A 21,367-nucleotide genomic window follows, 5' to 3' on the forward strand; every position below is an offset into this window, starting at 1 on the left:
GGAAAACAGCATGGAGGTTCCTCAGGAAACTAAAAATAGAGCTATCATATGATCCAGTAATCCTGCTTCCAAGTATATATCCAAAGAAACTGAAATCAATGTCAAAGGGGTATCCACACTCCCATGTTCATGGCAGCATTATTTGCAGTAACCAAGATATGGAACCGAGCTGAATGGATTTTTTAAATGTGTTATTTTTTTTTATAAAAAAGCAGTTTGGAAATTTCTCAAAGAACTTAAAACAATTACCATTCAACCCAACAATCCCATTAGTGGGTATATACCCAAAGAAATATAAAGACCCAAGTATTCATCGCAGCAGTTTTCACAATAGCAAAGCCATGGAATCAACCTAGATGCCCATCAGTGGTGGCCTGGATAAAGAAAATGTGGAGGCCGGGCGCTGTGGCTCACGCCTGTAATCCCGGCACTTTGGGAGGCCAGGGCGGGCAGATCATGAGTTCAGGAGGTCGAGACCATCCTGGTTAACACGGTGAAACCCTGTCTCTACTAAAAATACAAAAAATTAGCCGGGCCTGGTGGCAGGCGCCTGTAGTCCCAGCTACTCGGGAGGCTGAGGCAGGAGAATGGCATGAACCCAGGAGGTAGAGGTTTCAGTGAGCTGAGATCGTGCCACTGCACTCCAGCACTCCAGCCTGAGTGACAGAGCGAGACTCTGTCTCAAAAAGAAAGAAAGAAAGAAAGAAAATGTGGTACATATACACCATGGAATACTGCAGCCATAAAAAAAGAATGAAATCATTCATGTTTTTTGCAGCAACATGGATGCAGCCGGAGGCCATCATCCTTAGCAAATTGATTCAGGAACAGAAAATCAAACACTGCATGTTCTCACTAATAAATGGGAGCTAAACATTGAGTGCACATGGACACAAGAAAGAGAACAACAGACACCAGGGCTCACTTGAGGGTGGAAAGTAGGAGGAAGGTGAGGATACTACCTGTCAGGTACTGCACTCACTGTGGGTGACAGTCATCTGTACACCAAACCCCACACAGTTTACCCATGAGCAAACCTGCCCATGTACTTTCTAAACCTAAAATAAAAGTTAGAAGAAAAAATAAACAGAATTTTAAAACACGGTATGTGTATGTGTATATGTGTGTTTGTGTGTGTGTGTGTGTGTATTTCATTGTGTGTCTGTATAATGGAATACTACTTAGCCTTTAAAAAGAAGGAAAGCCTGTCTTTTGCAAGAATATGGATAAAACTGGAGGACATTATGCTAAGTTAAGTCAGCCAGAAACAGAAGACAAATACTGCATGATCTTTCTTAAATGTGGAATCTAAAAAAGTTAAACTCATAGAAGTAGTAGAAAGATAGTTACCAGAGACTGGGAATGTGAAGAAGGAAGGAATGGGAGAAGTTGTTGATCAAAGGGTACAGATTTTCAGATAAATGGGAAGAATAAGTTTTAAGATCTATTTCAAAGCAGGGTAACTACAATAATATATTTCAAAATAACTAACTTTTAAGTGTTTCACCATAAAAGATGATAGAATAGGGAGGTGATACATGTTAATTAACTTGATTTCATCATTCCACATTGTATACATATATCAAAACATCACATTGTACCCCATAAATGTATACAATTATGATTAGTCAATCACACATAATAATTTAAAAATCTACCATTTGTCAACTTTTAGCATAGTATCAGAGAAAAATATCTACCTTCCCTTCTCCAACATATGAGTGGCATTTCCTCTTATACTTGAATCCAAAACAGTTTCTTGGAGCATTCTGAATGCACAGGCAGATTTGGGAGTCTATTGCAAACATTTAAACAGTGCCACTTTCTGAAATGTTTGCATTGAAAAATAGTTATTTTCATATAATATATTCTTAGATGTCAGCGTGTAGTAGGTTTATTATTTTTAATGAATCAATGAAAATTTTAAGGAAAAATGTATAGCATATACTACAGATAAAGAGTTAATATCTCTTATATTTAAAGAACTCTTTAAAATAGAGGAGAAAAAGGATCAAAACATGATGGAAAAGTGGGGAAAAGACATAAACAGGCAACTCACAAAAAAGAGATTAAAATGGCCCTGAAACATTTTGAAAATATGTTCAAACTCACTTATAACTAAAGAAATGCAAACTAAATCAATAGTGAGATACCAGTTTTTTACCTATCAACTAGCAAAAATTTTTAAACATGACAATTTTAAAACTATTCTGTTGTCAAGGCTGTGGGAAAACGGACACTCTCATGCTGGAGCACGGCTATCAACACCTTATTTCTGACAGCATGTGTTCGCTTCATGTCTCCATGTCACCTTTGGTAATGCAATATTTCAAACTTTTTAATTATTACTACATTTGTTATGGTAATCTGTGATCAACAGTCTTTGATGTTACCGTTGTAGTTGGTTTGAAACACCATGAAGACAGCAAATTTAATAAATGTTTTATGTGTTCTGATGACTCTACCGACCAGCCATTCCCCCATCTCTCTGTTTCCTTGGGCCTCCCTATTCTCTGAGACACGATATTGAAATTAGGCCAATGAATAACATCATAATGGCCTCTAAGTGTTCAAGTGAAAAGAAGAACCGCACATCTCTCACTTTAAATCAAAAGCTAGAAACAATTAAACTTAGGAAGGCATGTCAAAAACCCAAAAGAGTCTGAAAGCTAGGCCTCTTGCACCAAGTAGGTAATCAAGTTTTGAGTATAAAGGAAAAGTTCTTGAAGGAAATTAAAAGTGCTACTTTAGTGAACACATGAACGGTGAGAAAGCAAAACAAGCTTTTTGCTGATATAGAGAAAAATGTAGTAGTCTAGTTAGAAAATCAAACCAGCCATAAAATTTTCTGTAAGCCAAAGCCTAATCCAGAGTAAGGCCCCAACACTCTTCAATTCTGTGAAGCCTGAGAGAGGTGAGGAAGCTTCAGAAAAAGAGTTTGAAGGTAACAGAGGTTGGTTCATGAGGTTTAAGGAAAGAAGCCATCTCTGTAACATAAAAGTGCAAGGGGAAGCAGCAAATGCTGATACATAAACTGTAGCAAGTTATCCAGAAGATCCAGCTAAGGTAATTGATAAAAGTGGCTACACTTAAACCATAGATTTTCCTTTTTTCATTGTTTTACTTTACATCTTTATTACACATTTTCTGAGACTTTATTTTTTTAAAAAATTTATTCAGGATCATAATTTGCATGACAGTAAACAATGTTTTCGTGGGTTCTAAGTTCTTAAAGGTGACCATACCAATTTAAAATACAAGTCATCTTTTTGATTTGCATCGCCTGACTTAAAGTTTAAATTCATCTAATGCATTCATTAAAAGTGTCCATTCTTTTATAAGAAGGATATGCTTTAATTGCTATTTTCCAGACTATTAAAATGGGTGTATATTATTTTTAATTGGTTAGCAGAATTTTACTCACATAATTTATAGCCACAACAAGAGTCTCTAGCCTCTCTGAATGGACTTCCACTCAGAACAATGATGATAATAAATATCTAAAATGTAGGCCAGGTGCGGTGGCTCCTGCCTGTAATCCTAGCACTTTGGGAGGCCGAAGTGGGTGGATTACCCGAGGTCAGGAGTTCGAGACCAGCCTGGTCAACATGGTGAAACCCCATCTCTACTAAAAATACAAAAATTAGCCGGGCATGATGGCGCATGCTTGAATCCCAGCTACATGGGAGGCTGAGGCAGGAGAATTGCTTGAACCCAGGAGGTAGAGGTTGCAGTGAGCCAAGGTGGCACCATTGTACTCCAGCCTGAGCAACGAGAATGAAATTCCATCCCAAAAAATAATAATGTATCTGGGGTGTGCCCCCACTTCACATTGCCAAATGTGTTTCCAAATATTCTTAGAAAATATGGTTTTTAAACACATGCATAATATTCTACCACATGATGCATTATCACTTCCTTAACCATTTATTTCCCAATTGTTTATATTATTTGCAACTTTTTGATATTATAAATAACATTGTGATGAACACCTTCATTCATAAGTTTTACGCAAGACTGATTATTTCTTTAGAATGATGTCAAAGAGGTGACTTACTAGTACAAACAGTGCGAATGGTCTAAAGGCTTTTAGTATACTTTACCAAATAATTTCCAGAATAGCTTGAACAAATCCCACCAACAGTACGTTATTGTGCCCACGAAGTGTACTTGATAACAGTGAAGCAAATTCAACCACAAATCTATTAGATTCTCATCCATCTCTAAACTGTCATGTCAAAGAAGCAAGATATTCTTATTACTGGTGAGGAAGCCAAATTCGAATTCTTTTTAAAAATCTCTCAGCATTAGATCAGTAAAATAATCAACAGAAATGCTTCCCACAAAAAAAAGAAAAACAAAAAACTGGGTTTTTCAAAAAAAATTAAGACAGGGAAATGTCAGTAACAAATGATCAAAATTTTTTATTTGACTGAATTCTATTTCATACATAAGCATGACAATCTCTCCTATTTATTTGACTTTGGCAATAAAAGACCAAACAGCCTTGTACAGAATAGTGAAAATGCCAAGAATGAAGCCTACAGTTTTACTGTAAGATAAGTGTGTGTTTGTATCTATTTATTTATATTTAAAAGACTTCTCTCCATTTGGCGGTATCAACTCTCAGATCCGGCCGTTAAATACAGACATATTTTCAAAACTACATATTTACTTCTTCAAGATTTTCGATGCTGTCATCATCCATCTCTGGCTGTTTTTTCTGAATGGTATCAGTTATGCCATCTGTAAAGTCTTCCTGAATAATTTCATCCTCCCCTGTTACTGAGGTACCACAGGAGAATTTTTGAGCAGAAAAATCTTTGTGCTTCTTTAAGATCAATTTCAAAAGTTGCAAGGCCACACACAGTTTTTACATATTTCTTCTTTGCTGTGGGAATTTTGGCTATAATAACCTTTTATGTTACAGTCTCCTATTTTGGTTTTATTTGACCCCTTCCACCTCTCTTCTATTTTTTCTTCTCCCCTTCCCCTGCTATTCCTTGACCCTTACTAATTCCAGCTTCTTGATTGGGTGAATTTTCTACAGTAAGTTTTTCAAATTCATTTGGAACATCCTTCTCTCTAACTATTGTTTACATTTAGCAACATCAGGCGTATATTCACAGTATCCTGTTCGTAATGAACAGACTCTGCAATAAAGGACTCAAAGTGAGTAATCAGCATCTAACTTGGCACTGTTCCTTGGGCCTCCTTTGCAATCAGCCCCACTGGATTCAGAAATGCCAGCAGCCATTTCACAAACCCAGGTGATCACACAGGCCCCGCTGCCTCTACTTCTACCACTATGGCCGGTTGTTGTCTTCCCTGGCCAGGGCCACCCGAGAGCAACGATAGATTCTTAGTGTAGACAAAATAGCCTTCTATGGGAAGCTGGTGCCATCTAGGACTTTTATAGCTAGAGAGAAGTCATTGCCTACCTTGAGAGCTTCAAAAGACAGGCTGACTCTGTCATTAGGGACTACTGTAGCTGGTGACTTTCAGTTAAAGCCAGTGTTCATTTAACATTCCAAAAATTCTAGGGCCCTTAAGAATGATGCTAAATCTACTCTACCTGTGCTCTATAAATGAAGCAACAAAGCCTGGATGATAGCATATCTGTTTACCGCATGGTTTACTGAGTATTTTAAGGCTACTGTTGGGGTCTACACAGAAAAAAAGATAACTTTCAAAATACTGCTGGTCAAGGACAATACATCTAGTCACCTAAGAGCTCTGATGGTGACGTACAAGGAGATTATTATTGTTGTCACGTCTGCTGACACAACATTCTTTAGCCCATGGATCCAGGAGTAAATTTGACCTTTAAGTCTTGTAATTTAAGAAATACATTTCATGAGGCTAGAACTCGCCTAGATAGTGATTGTTCTGATGGATCTGGGCAAAGTAAATTGAAAAGGATTTTCAAGATTTTCATCTGGAAGAGATTCACCATTCTAGATGCCATTAAGAACATTTGTGATTCATAGGAGGTCAATATCAACATTACTAGGAGTTTGGAAGAAATTAATTTTAACCATCATGGATGACCTTGAGAGGTTCAAGACTTCAGTGGAGGAAGTAACTGCAGATATAGCAGAAATAGTAAGAGAACTAGAGTTAAAAGTGGAGCCTGAAGATGTGACTAAATTGCTCTAATCTCATGATAAAACTTGAATGGATGTGGGGTTGCTTCCTATGGAAGAGTAAAGAAAGTGATTTCTTAAGATGGAATCTGTACTTGGTGAAGATGCTGTAAGCATTGTAAAAATGACAATAAAGGATTTAGAACGTTACATATACTTAGTTGATAAAGTAGTGCCAGGGTTTGAGAGGATTGACTCCAGTTTTGAAAGAAGTTCTCCTATGGGTAAAATCCTATCAAAGAGTATCACATACTACAGAGAAATCTTTCATGAAAGGAAGAGCCAATTAATGCAGCAAACTTTATTGTTGTCTTATTTTTAAGCAGTTGCCACAGTCATCCATCCTTCAGCAGTCACCACCCAAATCAGTCAGCAGCCATCAACATCGAGGCAAGACCCCACACACAAGCAAAAAGAGGATTCACGGAGGCTCATGTGATCATTAGCATTTTTAACAATAAAGTATTTTTAAATTAGGGTATATACATGTTTTTAGACATAATGCTATTGCACACTTAATAGATTATAGTGTAAACATAACTTTTATATGCACAGGAAAATCAAAAAAATCGAGTGACTCACCTTATTGCTCTGTTTGTTTTATTGTGGTCGCCTGGAACAAAATCCACAGTAACTCCAAGGTATGCCTTTATACATACGTGTATTTCTTAGCTCTGTTCATTGAGAACCCAAAAGCAATGACACCTCAATAACAATAATCACAACTCGTGCCCAGATCTTTTTTCTTAATATTCTCCAAGAAAAAGAACAGAGGCTTTTTGGAGAAGATGATCCCAGAGGCAGGGAAAATACAAAATAAGTCTAGAACATCTTTTGGTGCCAAAAAGCAAGAACTTGCTCAAAAAGAACTTGCTCAAAAAAAGATAGAGTCTTCTTGAAAGAACACAGTAGTCAACCTGAAGGAGATCCTAGTGACTAAAGCTGGAACAAATTGAGCAACAAAATTGATATAGTATTGAATTATAACCAATAGGATAAAATAAGCCCATACTTATTAAATCAGTAATAAATAAATAAATGGGAGATAAAGGAGAACTCTTTCTTCCAATAGGATTCTAATTAATGTAGAAACAAACAAAGAGGGGAATAGAAAATTACTATGAGGCAAACACCACAGGAATTACTGCTGCAGACAAGATCCACTGATAGATACTAAAATTAATGGGCAAAAGTTTAAGGAGAAACAGGATTTGCACAGCCTCAAACCTATCTCCCTTAAGATATTTATTAACTACAAAGGGAAAGATGACAGTGGAAGAACCTAGCAGAACCTTAACCAAGTGATCAAGGGCAACATTACCAGTTGTGTTAGGCAATTCTTGAATTGCTGTAAAGAAATACCTGAGACTGGGTAATTTCTAAAGAAAAAAGGTTTGATTGAATAGTCCTGCAAGCTGTATGAGCATGGCACTGGCATGTGCCCAGCTTCTGAGGAGGCCTTGGGGAGCTTTCATTCATGGTGGAAGGTGAGATGCTAGCAGGCACATCACATGGCCAGAGCAGGAGTTGGGTTGGGGAGGTGCTACACACTTTTAAATGACCAGATCTTGTGAGAACTCACTCACTGTGGTGAGGACAGCACCAAGCCTTGAGGGAACTGCCCCCATGACCCAAACACCTCCCTCCGGGCCTCATCTCCAACATTGGGAATTACATTTCAATCTGAGATTTGGGCAGGGACAAATAGCCAAACTCTATCACCAGTAAAAAACATGTCACTATCATGAACCCTGTGATACGAGCCACAAAGAGGGATAAAACACTGTTTTTCTGGTATTCTTGACAAAAACTCTCAGTTACGTCATGAGAAAACATCAGACAAGCCCAAATTGAGAGTCATCCAACAAAGTAACTGATCAGTAACCTTCAAAAGTGTCAAGATGACCAGGCACGGTGGCTCATGCCTGTAATCCCAACACTTTGGGAGGCCGAGGTGGGCAGATCACAAGGTCAGGAGTTCGAGACCAGCCTGGCCAACATAGTGAAACCCCATGTCTACTAAAAACAAAGAAAAATTAGCCGGGCGTGGTGGTGTGCGCCTGTAATCCCAGCTACTCAGGAGGTTGAGACAGGAGAATCAGGTGAACCTGGGAGGCGGAGGTTGCAGTGAGCCAAGATCGCACCATTACACTCCAGCCCAGGCAACAGTGCAAGACTGTTTCTCAAAAAAAAAAAAAAAAAAAAAAAGTGTCAAGGAAATAGAAGACAGAGACTAAGGATCTCTTACAGACTCCAGAAGACAAAAGAGAAATAACTAAATACAGTATGGGGTCCTGGATAGAATCCAGGAACAGGAAAAGATGTAGTGGAAAAACTGTAAAATTTGAATAATGTCTATAGGTAATAGTACTGCCAATGTTAATTTCCTGGTTTTAATAATTTTGCTATGGTTATGTAAGATGTTAATAATAAGCTAGATGAGGGATAAATAGAAACTCTGTGTACTACTTTTGCAGCATTTCTGTAAGTCTAAAGTTAGTTCAAAGTAAAAAGTTAAAAAATAAATAAAAGTCCTACTGCCAAAAAAAAAAAAAAAAGTGGTAGGGCTCCAAGCTGGAAAATTACTGAGGCAGAACTCTAGCTTGGGATCTATTCTTAGCTTCTAGTCCCAGCATGAGGATTAGAGTCAGAATTGAGAGACTAAGAGAAAAGGAAGAGAGAGTTGTTATTTATGGTGAGCCACCACGTCCCAAAAATATTAAAAATCAAACTTTAGAGTTGGAAGGGTTTTGCTGATTAGGAAATCAATTGGGTGGTAGTGAGGAAGGAGACATTCACAGAAGGAGTGATGAAAAGGAACATGGAGAGTAAGCGTGTGACAGCTGACCTGGGGAAGGGCAGTCTCAATATTAGCTTAAGTGATACAAATACCAGTCAGTATGGAAATTAGAATTGTATTTCCAAACAAATTTCAGATATTCAAAGCTTCCTTCTCTTTATGTGAGATTAGCTTAATTCTGTCACTGATCCTTCATTTGAAGTAGAAAATGGTCTATGTAGAGTGCAAGCCTGTGACTCAACACAAGCGTGACATTTTTGCTGCCACTCAGTCCCTTTGATGAAGTTTATGACTAGTTTTATCATTTTTTATATGCGGCATTAAATCAGGAGGTCTTATACACAAGACTGTATTGACTTCTAGTCTTTTCTTTCTGTATATAGCCCACAGGCCTGCCCTTTTCTTTCTTCCCTCACAAGAGTAACCTAAAACTTACTTGCTGTCTTCCTCCAAAGAAATAATGCAATTCTGCTCTTATCAGATATGCTGTGGATGAAATTATTTTAAGAAAAAGTTTAGGAATTTAACAGAAGGAAAACTTGAAATGAAAAAATAGTGTAAGAAAGATATAGCTAAAAAATGAAATTTAAACAAGTTATTTTGAGAGACAAGAATTCGCCAAGGAGAAAGATTTACCTGCTGATTTGTTATGGGTGGACTAATCCTGAACCATTCCCAAGGAGTTGTAATAATAGTGACTATGTATGATGACTTTCTCAAAGGTGTAGGGAGTGATCTAGTATCTCTTACCGAGTGCTGGTACTAACGAGAAACTGAAGGGAAAAAAATCTACATTTTCACGCTTGTTTTCTATTTTTATACAGAGGGAAAGTTATACATATATTAATAGAAAATTTGAAGGAAGTAACATGTTTTTGACAGATTGTGTGTACATATACCTACTACGTAACTACTTTAAAATGTCCAGTAAATAATCTATTTCGAGCCACAGTACAAATCTAATGAAAATGTTGCCTGAATTCTGCAAATGCATCAATACTTTATATTTGGAATGCAAAGAAATATCTAAAAATAAAAAGAGAGGCAGCCACAGAAGGTGCAACTTTATTTATTTATTTTTAATATTCCTAGTTAAATGTTCTGCCTTATACCTTTGTGGATATCATATTTTTTTACTATAATTCTAAGTAGTTATTGCTGGAGTCAAAAATGTTATTAATTTTTACAAGATTATCTTATACCAAAAATCTTGAACTCTATTAATTCTAATAGCTTGCTTTTCTCTGTATAGACAACTATATACTTTAATAATAAAAACTCTCTTTTCCATTTAAGTCTCTGCTCTTCCTATTTCTTTTCTTTTTCTTTATAGTGCTACCCAGAATCTCTTGTATTATATTGGATAGTAGCATCTTTGGCTTCTTTCCAATCTTTTTTTATCTTTATTCTTTTTTTTTTTTTTTTTACTTTAAGGTCAGAGGCACGTGTGCAGGTTTGTTACATAGGTAAACTCGTGTCACAGAGGTTTGTTATACAGAGTATTTCATCACCCGGGCATTAAGCCTACTACCCGTTAGTTATTTTTACTGATCCTCTCCTCCTCCCACTCTCCGCCCTCCGGTAGGCCTCAGTTTGTTGTTCCCCTCTATGTGTCCATGTGTTCTCATCTTTTAGCTCTCACTTTTAAGTGAGAACATGCAGTATTTGGTTTTCTGTTCTTGCATTAGTTTGCTAAACATAATGGCCTCCAGTTCCATTTGTGTTCCTGAGGAGGACATGATGTCATTCTTTTTTACAGCTGCATAGTATTCCATGGTGTATATGTACCACACTGGTTTTTGTTTGTTTGTGTTTTGTTTTGTTTTGTTTTGTTTGAGACAGAGTCTTGCTTTGTCCCCCAGGCTGGAGTGCAGTGGTGCAATCTCGGCTCACTGCAAGCTCCACCTCCTGGGTTCACGCCATTCTCCTGCCTCAGCCTCCCAAGTAGCTGGGACTACAGGCACCCACCACCATGCCCAGCTAATTTTTTTTTTTTTAAGTAGAGACGGGGTTTCACCAAGTTAGCCAGGATGGTCTCAATCTCCTGACCCGCCCTTCTCAGCCTCCCAAAGTGCTGGGATTACAGGCGTGAGCCACCACACCCAGCCTGTACCACATTGTTTTTATCCAGTCTGCCATTGATGGGCGTTGAGGTTGATTCCATGTCTTTGCTGTTGTAAATAGGGCTGCAATGAACATACGTGTGCATGTGTCTTATGATAGAACGATTTGTATTTCTTTGGATTTATACCCAGTAATGGAATTGCTAAGTTGAATGGTAGTTCTGTTTTTAGGTCTTTGAGGAATCGCTACACTTTTCAACAGTGATTGAACTAATTTACACTCCCACTCCACAACCTTGCCAGTACAGAAGGTGCAACTTCAACATTGTCTTTTATTAGATGACATTCAGCCAAGAGCACAGATGGTTTTTTTTTTTTTAATAAAATCAGTAAAATAATCCTTTTTCTAAATATCACAATTTTTGTCTTTAAAATGGTGTCTTCTTACTTTAGGATGTTGCAGCTGATTTTCTCAGCTATACTTAGCCTCAACATGTGGAACCAATTGAAATGAAATATGATGAAAGTTTATATTGATGTAGAGGTTTGCTGTTTGCTTATCAAGTGGAGATTTGTACCCATGTAGACATAACCACTGGCATTCACTATTGATTGAAAGGACAGATCAATTGCTGACAGGTTTTCTCTTTAGGTTCCTTACATTGTGTTTAAGATAGGTAAAATAATCACCAATCTATCTGAAGAAAAGAGTGGAGATTTTTAAAATACAACCTCTGATTTCCATTTTCCATATTGTGCTCAGACTTCATTGCTTCACTCACAAGCAATTCCTATCTTCAGCTTTGTATATGTAGTAACATTTCCTGTGTTGTTTGGGGGTTTTTTATGTTTAATGAGAAGGATTTCAGGTGTTTAAAAAATATTGACATTTCCAACATGTGTTAAAAGAACTAGGATGACCATACCAGTAGATGAGGAGTCTTTTCTTTTTTTTTTTTTTTTTTTTTTTTTTTGAGACGGAGTCTCGCTGTGTCACCCAGGCTGGAGTGCAGTGGCCCGATCTCGGCTCACTGCAAGCTCCGCCTCCCGGGTTTACACCATTCTCCTGCCTCAGCCTCCGAGTAGCTGGGACTACAGGCGCCCGCCACCACGCCCGGCTAGTTTTTTGTATTTTTAGTAGAGACGGGATTTCACCATGTTAGCCAGGATGGTCTCGATCTCCTGACTTCGTGATCCACCCGCCTCGGCCTCCCAAAGTACTGGGATTACACGCTTGAGCCACCGCGCCCGGCAATGAGGAGTCTTTTCAAAGCAGAGCTCTTTCGTAGATGACTGGGAGATGCCTGATGAGTTAGAGATGGTATTCTCTAAGAGATTCCTGAAGAGCTGGAATCCAGTAGTATGTCTATGAATGCCCCTAGGACAGATTTCAGTTGCTGGTATGTAGGCACAAGGCTAGTAACTGAAAAAGACAGTATACAGATCCTTAAGAATGGTGGCGGTGAGGAGGATAAAGATGGTAATGGCGACATCAGCTGACATTGCTATGATTTACTAGGTGCTGAGCACCACGCTGAGTGCTTTCTCTACGTTCAAGCTGAATCTCCCCTTCCAGTTTTGTATTTTCTACACAGTCCAATCCCTTTTCTGGGTAGTAATGAGCCAGAAAAGTGGTCCTGATTAAAATCACCCTTTGTACTTGCCTTGGAGGCAAAGAGAACAGCCAGAAGACGTGGGGTGAGTGCTGTGCAGATTGTAACAAACAAAAAAACAGATCCTAGAATTCCAGGTCCTAGCCAGTCAACCCAGACCCTGGATGGTATTAATGCTTATAAATTATCTGTGTTCTTTGATTTTAAGACCTACATCTAACAAAAATCTCACTCCTTTCCTTCTTCCTTTTATCTAATTCTGATACTCTTTTTCTGTCTGTGCCTGGGTGCTCAGAAAACATTTAATGCTAATTTAAAAATCTGAATTACTTTGTTTTTATAAGACTTAGTTTATAACGCACCTGTAATCCAAAAATTGATAGAAGTATATGTGTTTGCTGAGACTAACATGATTTTTCTTGGATTATTTTATCCCTAATGCTTTGTTTAAAGATTAGACTCTTTCCTATACTGCTCCATGCTGAATAAATGTTAGTGATATCAATGTAAGTCTTTATTTTCGGGCTTGCTTCCTGTTTCTTATAATCCAGAGGAAAACTCCATTTTTATTTATAAATTTTATTCTGGGTTATATCATATGCATACAATAGAAGCAATGTATCAAATTTCTGATCTTACATAAATCAGACGTTTTCTGAGTCAGCAGCTTTTATGTTTATTTGGAAAAGTTGAGGAATGTAGAGACAAAAAAGTATTATGTAATACTGAGATGTTAAGTGATTTCTAGTATAATCACTCAATAGCTGATAATCATAGCTATTGCTTTTACTACTGATAAGCCTGTTTGCATTTTCATCTTTCTTTTGTAGGTGGTTGCCTATCACTATTGCCAAGCAGATAATGCCTACACTTGCTTGGTGCCGGAATTTGTCCACAATGTTGCTGCCTTGCTCTGCCGCTCACCTCAGCTGACAGCCTATCGGGAGCAGCTTCTTCGGGAACCTCACCTGCAGAGCATGCTGAGCCTTCGGTCCTGTGTTCAAGACCCCATGGCCTCCTTCCGGAGGGGAGTCCTGGAGCCGCTAGAGAATCTCCATAAAGGTACAGATAAGGCCCAAAGGAGGGGAAAGATGGTGGTTTAGAGCCCAAGGTCACCCGGGTCATACTATAAAAATGATTAATTTTATCACATTGCCAAAACTAAATATTCCATAGCTAGATGCACTTAACAGACAAGGGATTTTACTTGCAAAAAAAAATCCAGCAGTAACTACTACTTCCTCTTTTCTTTATAAAAATTCTCAGCCGGGCACGGTGGCTCACACCTCTAATCCTAGCACTTTGGGAGGCCAAGGCAGGAGGATCACAAGGTCAGGAGATCGAGACCATCCTGACTAACACGGTGAAACCCCGTCTCTACTAAAAATACCAAAAAAAAAAAAAAAAATTAGTCGGGCGTGGTGGCGGGTGTCTGTAGTCCCAACTACTCGGGAGGCTGAGGCAGGAGGATGGCATGAACCCGCGAGGCAGAGCTTGCAGTGAGCAGAGATCACGCCACTGCACTCCAGCCTGGGCGACTGAGCAAAACTCTGTCTCAGAAAAAAAAAAAAAAAATTCTCATTCTTATTTCCAAATAGAATGCCTTTTCCTTGTGAAGACAGTAGAGCTTTCAGTCCTTTCTGTGAAGTTTAAATAAGTCAGTAAATGTGTGGCTCCAGCGCAGTGTCGTGAAGTTCTGTGGTTGGAAATCTCCCCTGTAATATGTAATATTAATAAAAAATGTAATACTAATAAAAAACTTATTACCCCATCAGTTCATGTGAAGTGGAATGGCATCCATGGTTGCACAATTCTGTGTATAAACCAGAAATCATGTAATTGTACACTTTAAAAGCTACTTAAGTGGCATAAGGGTATTTTATGGTGCATAAACTATCATAGGAGAGCTGTTTTTTTAAGTGGAAAAAATTAAATGGGATCCATCTCCCACTCATGTTCATACCTTTCCTCCCTTTTTCGTCTGCAATTCTAATGTTAGCAGTGGCCTAAGTGCAACCATTTCCTTGAAAGTGGTGCATTCCTTCTTAAGTCTTCCTGCCCCATACCCTTAACAAAGTTTTGTTAGTGCCAGAAGCCAGAGAAAAGGATGTGGGTATGCATACAATTCCTGAGCAATCCTGTTTATTCCTGAGAGTCTTAGACACCTTTCTCAAGGGCTTTGGAGGTACTAATTTGGTTACTAAGATGGTTTATAATTTCTCCTGGCCGTCATCTTTAGTTGTTTCAGCTTCCATGCTGGTTACCTGGATATCAGAATTTCTCTTTCTCCTCAACTCTGATGACCTCTGTCACTACGTCTGCTACCTGTTACCTTTTTAAACCTTGCCATTTCTCCACAAGTATTTTTAAGCCTATTTCCTGGACATTCAGTCAATCTCTAAAACCTGTTAATTCTGCCTTCATGATGTTTCTCACACCCACTTGGCTCAGTTGTTTCTAGCATCATCATCACAAGAATTTTAAGTGCACTTCTAAACCATTCATGGCACACCTGGTGGGAAAGTTCTTCCCCAGTCTCTCCAGTCTTCTAGACTTTATGTGTTTCTTCCAGATAAAGTTTTATAAAGCACTTCTCTGATCACATAATTCCCCAATTCATAATCCACTGATTGCCTATTGCCTTCTGAATTAACTTTCAGTTCCTTGTTCTGACATTCAGGATGCTTGATGGCCACCATCCAACCTACTTTTCAGCTTTATTATTCACTGTTATCCTTAGGAACCCTGTGTTTATGTGTAAACTAAAATATTCACTAGTCCTCAAATACGTCCCTAGATTTTCCCACCTCCATATATTTACTTATTATTTTCTTTCTTGATATACCTTCTTCTCACATCTCTGCCTGTCAGAATTCCACCCATGTATCAAGGACCAGCTTAAATGCTACCTCATTCCTGAAATACCTACTGATCTGCCTGCCCCCCTACAGTCAGAAATGATGTCCTTCCAAATGACGTTAGATCTTTTTTCAAAATATATGTATGTATTTATGGTGCATAACACATAATATATAACAATAATTTTACATTTTATTATTAACATTTCTTAAATATTTACCATATGCCAGATACACTTTGCAGTTTCTAAGAATTACTTTTGTACTTATCCCTCTGAGTAAATTGTATGTTATTGAAATTAGGAACTTTTGAAAATTCAGCTTTTATCCTTCATAGTGGTTACCTCACCTTGAACATAGTAGGCATTTTAGGGAATACGTTTTGAACAGATACATGAATATAGAAACTGCTCACATGTAGGAGTACCTTGAAAGCAGCACAGTGATACAAGGATCTACACCTTACAGCCAGTTCAAGAAGACTATCCAAATGCTTGCAGTCAGCTCTAGATTCTCAACCATAATTCATATTTTTAATAATTTTGCTACAAGATAAATCTGCTTCTCATTTAGGTGTCCATAACTAGCTTTAGCCATGTCTATTGATAAATACTGTCTCTATTGATAAATACTGTTCTAAGTGAATTTCATTACTTCATTTTATGTCCATGTTTTTAACTCACCCTTAGATCACCATTATGAGCAATAGCTGGAAACACAGTTTTCCAGCTGGAAATGCTAAAACTTACTAGAGTGACCAAAAGTCGGGAAATGAAGAATTTTTTTTTAGAGATAGAACAAGCAAAATGGTAGATATATAAGCAATAATATCAACAATTACATTACATGTAAATGGACTAAACGCTTATGCTAAAAGGTAAAAACTGTCAGACTGGATAAAAAGCAAGACTCAACCATATGCAGTTTTTTAAATATAAAGACGCAGATTGAAAGTAAAAGGATAGAGACTGTATAAACATGGAGCATAAGAAAGCTGGGGTGACTATAGTAATCTCAGAGTAGACTTCAAGACGAGAAGTATTTCTACAGAGGCATTTGATACACATAGAAGGGCCAATTCATCAGGAACATGTATTCGACGTATGCACCCAATAACAGAGGTTCAAAATTCGTGAATCAAAAATAGACCAAATTAAAGAGATAAATAGCTATAAGTCCCAACTACTGTGGAGACTGAGGCAGAACAGTGTAATTAATGACTATCTAGTTATTTAATGTTTAGCATATTTTTATCACACTAAACTATAAAAACTGCATAACCATTGAAGACATAGCAGCTAGTATGGTAACTGGAACATAAAAGGAATTTAAGCTAGGCTTGGTGGCTCATGCCTGTAATCCCAATGCTTTGGGAGGCCAAGGCAGGAGGATCACTTGAGCCTAACACTCAAGATCAGCCTGGGCAACATAGCAAGTACCCATCGCAGCAACAACACCAGCAGGCATGGTGGTGCACAGTTGTCGTCCCAGCTGCTCAGGAGGCTGAGGCAGGAGGATCACTTGAGCCCAGGAGGTCAAGGCTGCAGTGAACCAAGATCATGCCACTGCACTCCAGCTTGGGTAACAGAGTGAGACCTGGTCTCAAAAAGAAAAAAAAAGTTAATCAGTGTAATTCATCATATTGACAGAATAAAGGAGAACATCCACATAATCATTTCAATAAATGTACAAAAGCATTTGACAAAATACTACATCGTGGTCCCCAACCCCTGGGTCATGGATGGATATAGATCCATGGCCTGTTAGGAACTAGGCCACACAGCAGGAGGTGAGTGATGGGTACCGCCTGAGCTCTGCCTTCTGTCACATCAGCTGCAGCATTAGATTCTCGTAGGAGCATGAACCCTATTGTGAACTATGCATGCAAGGGATCTAGGTTGCACACTGCATCTGAGGCCTGGTAATCTGAGGTGGAACAGTTTCATCCCTAAACCATCCTCTCCACCCTCCACCCCAGAAAAATTCTCTTCCATGAAACCGGTCCCTCCGAACTACACCAATTAGTGATAAAAACTACACAAACTAGGAGGAGAAGGAAGTTTAGTTTGATAAAGGGCAACTCCAAAATACATATAGTGAAATGTTGAATGCTTTTTCCCCTAAGGTCAAGAGCAAGACAGGAGTGTTCCTTCACTCTCACCACTTACATTCATCATTCCACTGGTGGTCCAGGCTAGTGCAATAAGAAAATAAACAAGCATGCAAATAATATAAAGATTGGAAAGGAAGAAGTAAAACTGTCTTTATTTGCAGACAACATAATTGTTTACCTTAGAAAACTCTAAGGAATCTACCCAGAAAAAAGAAATCTGACTAGAACTAGTAAGCACAAAGCTTTAGGCTATAAAGTCAATATACAAATATTTCTATACTAACAACAAAATACTGAAAATGAAATTTTAAAACTGTGGCAGTTTTAAAACATGGCTACAAATTCTTTGACATTACTTCCACTAATAGTTCAACCTGGGTCCCCTCCCTTCATAACAGGGCAGGCTTGCAACTGCTTCAACCAACAGGATACTACTACAAAGTGATGCTATGTGACAGCTGAGGGAGGTCGCAAATAGCCATGCAGCTTCCATCTTGTTCACCAAAGCACTTGCTTTGGGAGGCATGTATTGCCATGTATGGAGCCTGACTACCCTGAGTTCACCATGCTGCAAAGCACAAACCACAGGGAGAGTCTAGTTGACTGTCCCAGTGCTCATTCCTGCCCTGCCACCAAACATATGTATGAATAAGCCTCCCAATGATTCCGGCTTCCAACCCCCAGCCCCAGACATTCAGGTAACCGCTTGCTATTTGATGTAGCAACAAATAAGTAGAATAAATGCGATTTTCAGTAGCACCAAAAAATATATAATACTTAAAAATAAATGTACAAAAGATATGTAAGACATAGTAAAAGCACAGCAAAAATATTGCAGAGTGAAATTAAAGAACTTAGTAAGTGGAAGAGATATGCCATATATGTGGATTGGAAGATGCCAGTTTTTTCCTTAAACTATTCTATAAACATAATCCCAGCTGGTTGCAGTGGCCCATGCCTGTAATCCCAGCACTTTGGGAGACCGAGGCGGGTGAATCACCTGAGGTTGGGAGTTCGAGACCAGCCTGACCAACATGGAGAAACCCTGTCTCTACTAAAAATACAAGATGTAGCCGGGCGTGGTGGCACATGCCTGTAATCCCAGCTACTCAGGAGGCTGAGGCAGGAGAATCGCTTGAACCCAGGAGGTGGAGGTTGCATTGAGCCGAGATTGCGCCATTGCACTCCAGCCTGGGCAACAAGAACGAAACTCCATCCCCCCCCGCAAAAAAAAGAAAGAAAAGAAAACATAATCCCAGCAGAATTTTTCTGTAAAAATGGACAACTTTTAGAAATGCAAAGTACCAAAAATAGCCAAAACATTCTTGAAGAAGAAAGTTGGAAGATAGGATCTGGTTTCAAGACGTACAGAATTACAGATTACTATAATAGTCCTGACAGTGATATGCTAGTAAATGTTTAACAACCAGCCAGGAATGGGGGGCTGATTTGATGCTTACACGTTTAGCAATCAGCTCTCATGAGCCAGCCTGAGTCAGGTCCAAAATTCCACAGGCAGGATTGTATTCATGCAAGGATAGAAAATAGATCAATGGAACAGAATAGAGAATCCAGAAATAGATCCACATATGCAGTCAATTGATCTTCTGTAAGGTGCCAAGACAATTAGAGAATTCTTGTCATCAGATGGTGCTGGAACAACTAGATAAATGTTTGGTGGGGGGAAATGAATCTCAATCCTTACTTCACACTCTACACCAAAATTAATATGAGATGAATCACAAACCTAAATAGAAAAGTTGTATCTCTAAAGCTAATAGAGAAAACATAGAATATCTTCACGAACTTGGAGTAAAGATTTCTTTAGGACATAAAGTATCAGTAATCATATAAAAATGATGACAAATTAGACTTCATCAAACTTAAAAATACTTGCTCAACAAAAAATACCTCTAACAAAAAGGAAAAGCAAGTCACCAAAGGGGAGGAAATATTCACTGTTTCTGTGTGTGAGAGACAAAGCACTTGTATGTACCATACATGTAGAATGCAAACAATTCAGTTTTTACATGGACAAGCGATTTAAGACACTTTACAAAAGGAGATACATCAGCAGCCTACAAATACATGAAAAAGTGGTTAACATGAGTAATCGGGGAGATGCAAATTAAAATTACAATGAGAATACCACTTCACACCCATTAGAATGGTTAAAATTAAAAAGAATGAACATCCAATGCTGGTAAGGATGAAAAACAAGTGGAACTCTCATACATTGCTGGTGGGACTATACAATAGTGCTACTACTTTGGAAAACTATTTATCGGTTTCTTTTTTTTGAGATAAGGGTCTCTCACTCTGTTGCCCAAGCTGGAGTGCTGTAGCCTGATCACAGCTCACTACAGCCTCGACCCTCTCGGCTCCAGCAATCCTCCCACCTCAGCCTTCTGAGTAACCAGGGCTACAGGCACGTACCACCACACCTGGCTAATTTTTTTTTTAAGAGATGGGAGTCTTGCCGTGTTGTCCAGGCTGGTCTCATACTCCTGGGCCCAAGCAGTTTCCCCGCCTCAGCCTCTCAAAGTGCTGGGATTATAGGCATGAGCCACCACACCCAGCCAACAGTTGCTTATAAAGTTAAATGTACATCTCCTTTATGACCAAGCAACTCTATTCCTACGTATTTACCCAAGAGAAATGAAAACATATGTCTGCAAAACACTTGTACAAGAATGTTTCTAGCAGCTTTATTCATAGTCGTCAAAAACTGGAAACAGCCCGAATGTCCATCAACAGAATAGATAAAGTATTCAATTGAATACTTCTTAGTATTAAAAAGGAACAAAACAGGCTGGGCGCGGTGGCTCACGCCTGTAATCCCAGCACTTTGGGAGGCCGAGGTGGGCGGATCACAAGGTCAGGAGATCGAGACCACGGTGAAACCCCGTCTCTACTAAAAATACAGAAAATTAGCCGGGCGCGGTGGCGGGTGCCTGTAGTCCCAGCTACTCAGGAGGCTGAGGCAGGAGAATGGCATGAACCCAGGAGGCGGAGCTTGCAGTGAGCCGAGATCGCGCCACTGCACTCCAGCCTGGGCGACAGAGCGAGACTCCGTCTCAAAAAATAAAAATAAATAAAATAAAAAAATAAAAAGGAACAAAATAATAGTACACTCAGTGTAGAAGAGTCTCAGAAATATGTTAAGCAAAAGAAGCAAGTGTCTGCAGTGACAGAAATCAGAACAGTGGTTTCCTATTGAGGACTGACTGGAGGGGAACCTAACAGAAATTTCCGGAATGATAGAAATGTTCTGTATTTTGATCACAGTGTTGCTTACATGAGTACATATAGCTGTCAAAACTTATCAAAGTATATAGTTAAGATCTTTGTAATTCACTATATATAAAGTTTATTGCAATAATTTTAAAAATAGAGTTATTTTTTAAAGGTAGTTGGAGTTTTTTCAATGGAAAACACTTTCAGTTTAGAGTCAGAAGCTAGATTTCAAATTATTTTCTTTGAAAAATGAGTCAATATTTTTCACAGTACTTTAAAGTTCCACAAGTACAGTGATTAAAATACATACACACACGCACACCCACATGCTCATGTGAAACGAACGAAAAAGTTTTGAAGTTTCTCAGTACACTTTTGCTTTAGCTGCCAATATGAAATGAAAGGAGACACAAATTGTTTTGTTTTGTTTTGTTTTGTTTTGTTGGAACAGGGTCTCACTCTTGTCACCCAGGCTGGAGTACAGTGACAAGATTATAGCTCACAGCAGCCTTGACCTCTTGAGCCCAAGCAATCCTC

General features: G+C 38.6%; 1 protein-coding gene and 1 pseudogene across 4 annotated transcripts in view; one reads left to right on the plus strand and one right to left on the minus strand.

The window, feature by feature from the left end:
- The window catches only part of TANC2 (tetratricopeptide repeat, ankyrin repeat and coiled-coil containing 2), a 475,420-nt gene that overhangs the window by 371,179 nt on the left and 82,874 nt on the right, over positions 1-21,367 (plus strand). For all 4 annotated transcript variants that reach the window (XM_015120072.3, XM_077972346.1, XM_077972347.1 and 1 more), the window contains one exon: positions 13,453-13,684. In XM_015120072.3, the coding sequence (XP_014975558.1) occupies positions 13,453-13,684 (232 nt within the window). The remainder of the gene's footprint in view (positions 1-13,452; positions 13,685-21,367) is intronic.
- Positions 4,548-5,385, minus strand: LOC100428577 (density-regulated protein pseudogene; annotated as a pseudogene).

The sequence above is a fragment of the Macaca mulatta genome, chromosome 16 (genome assembly GCF_049350105.2).
Source record: "Macaca mulatta isolate MMU2019108-1 chromosome 16, T2T-MMU8v2.0, whole genome shotgun sequence".
NCBI classification, from domain to species: Eukaryota; Metazoa; Chordata; class Mammalia; order Primates; family Cercopithecidae; genus Macaca; species Macaca mulatta.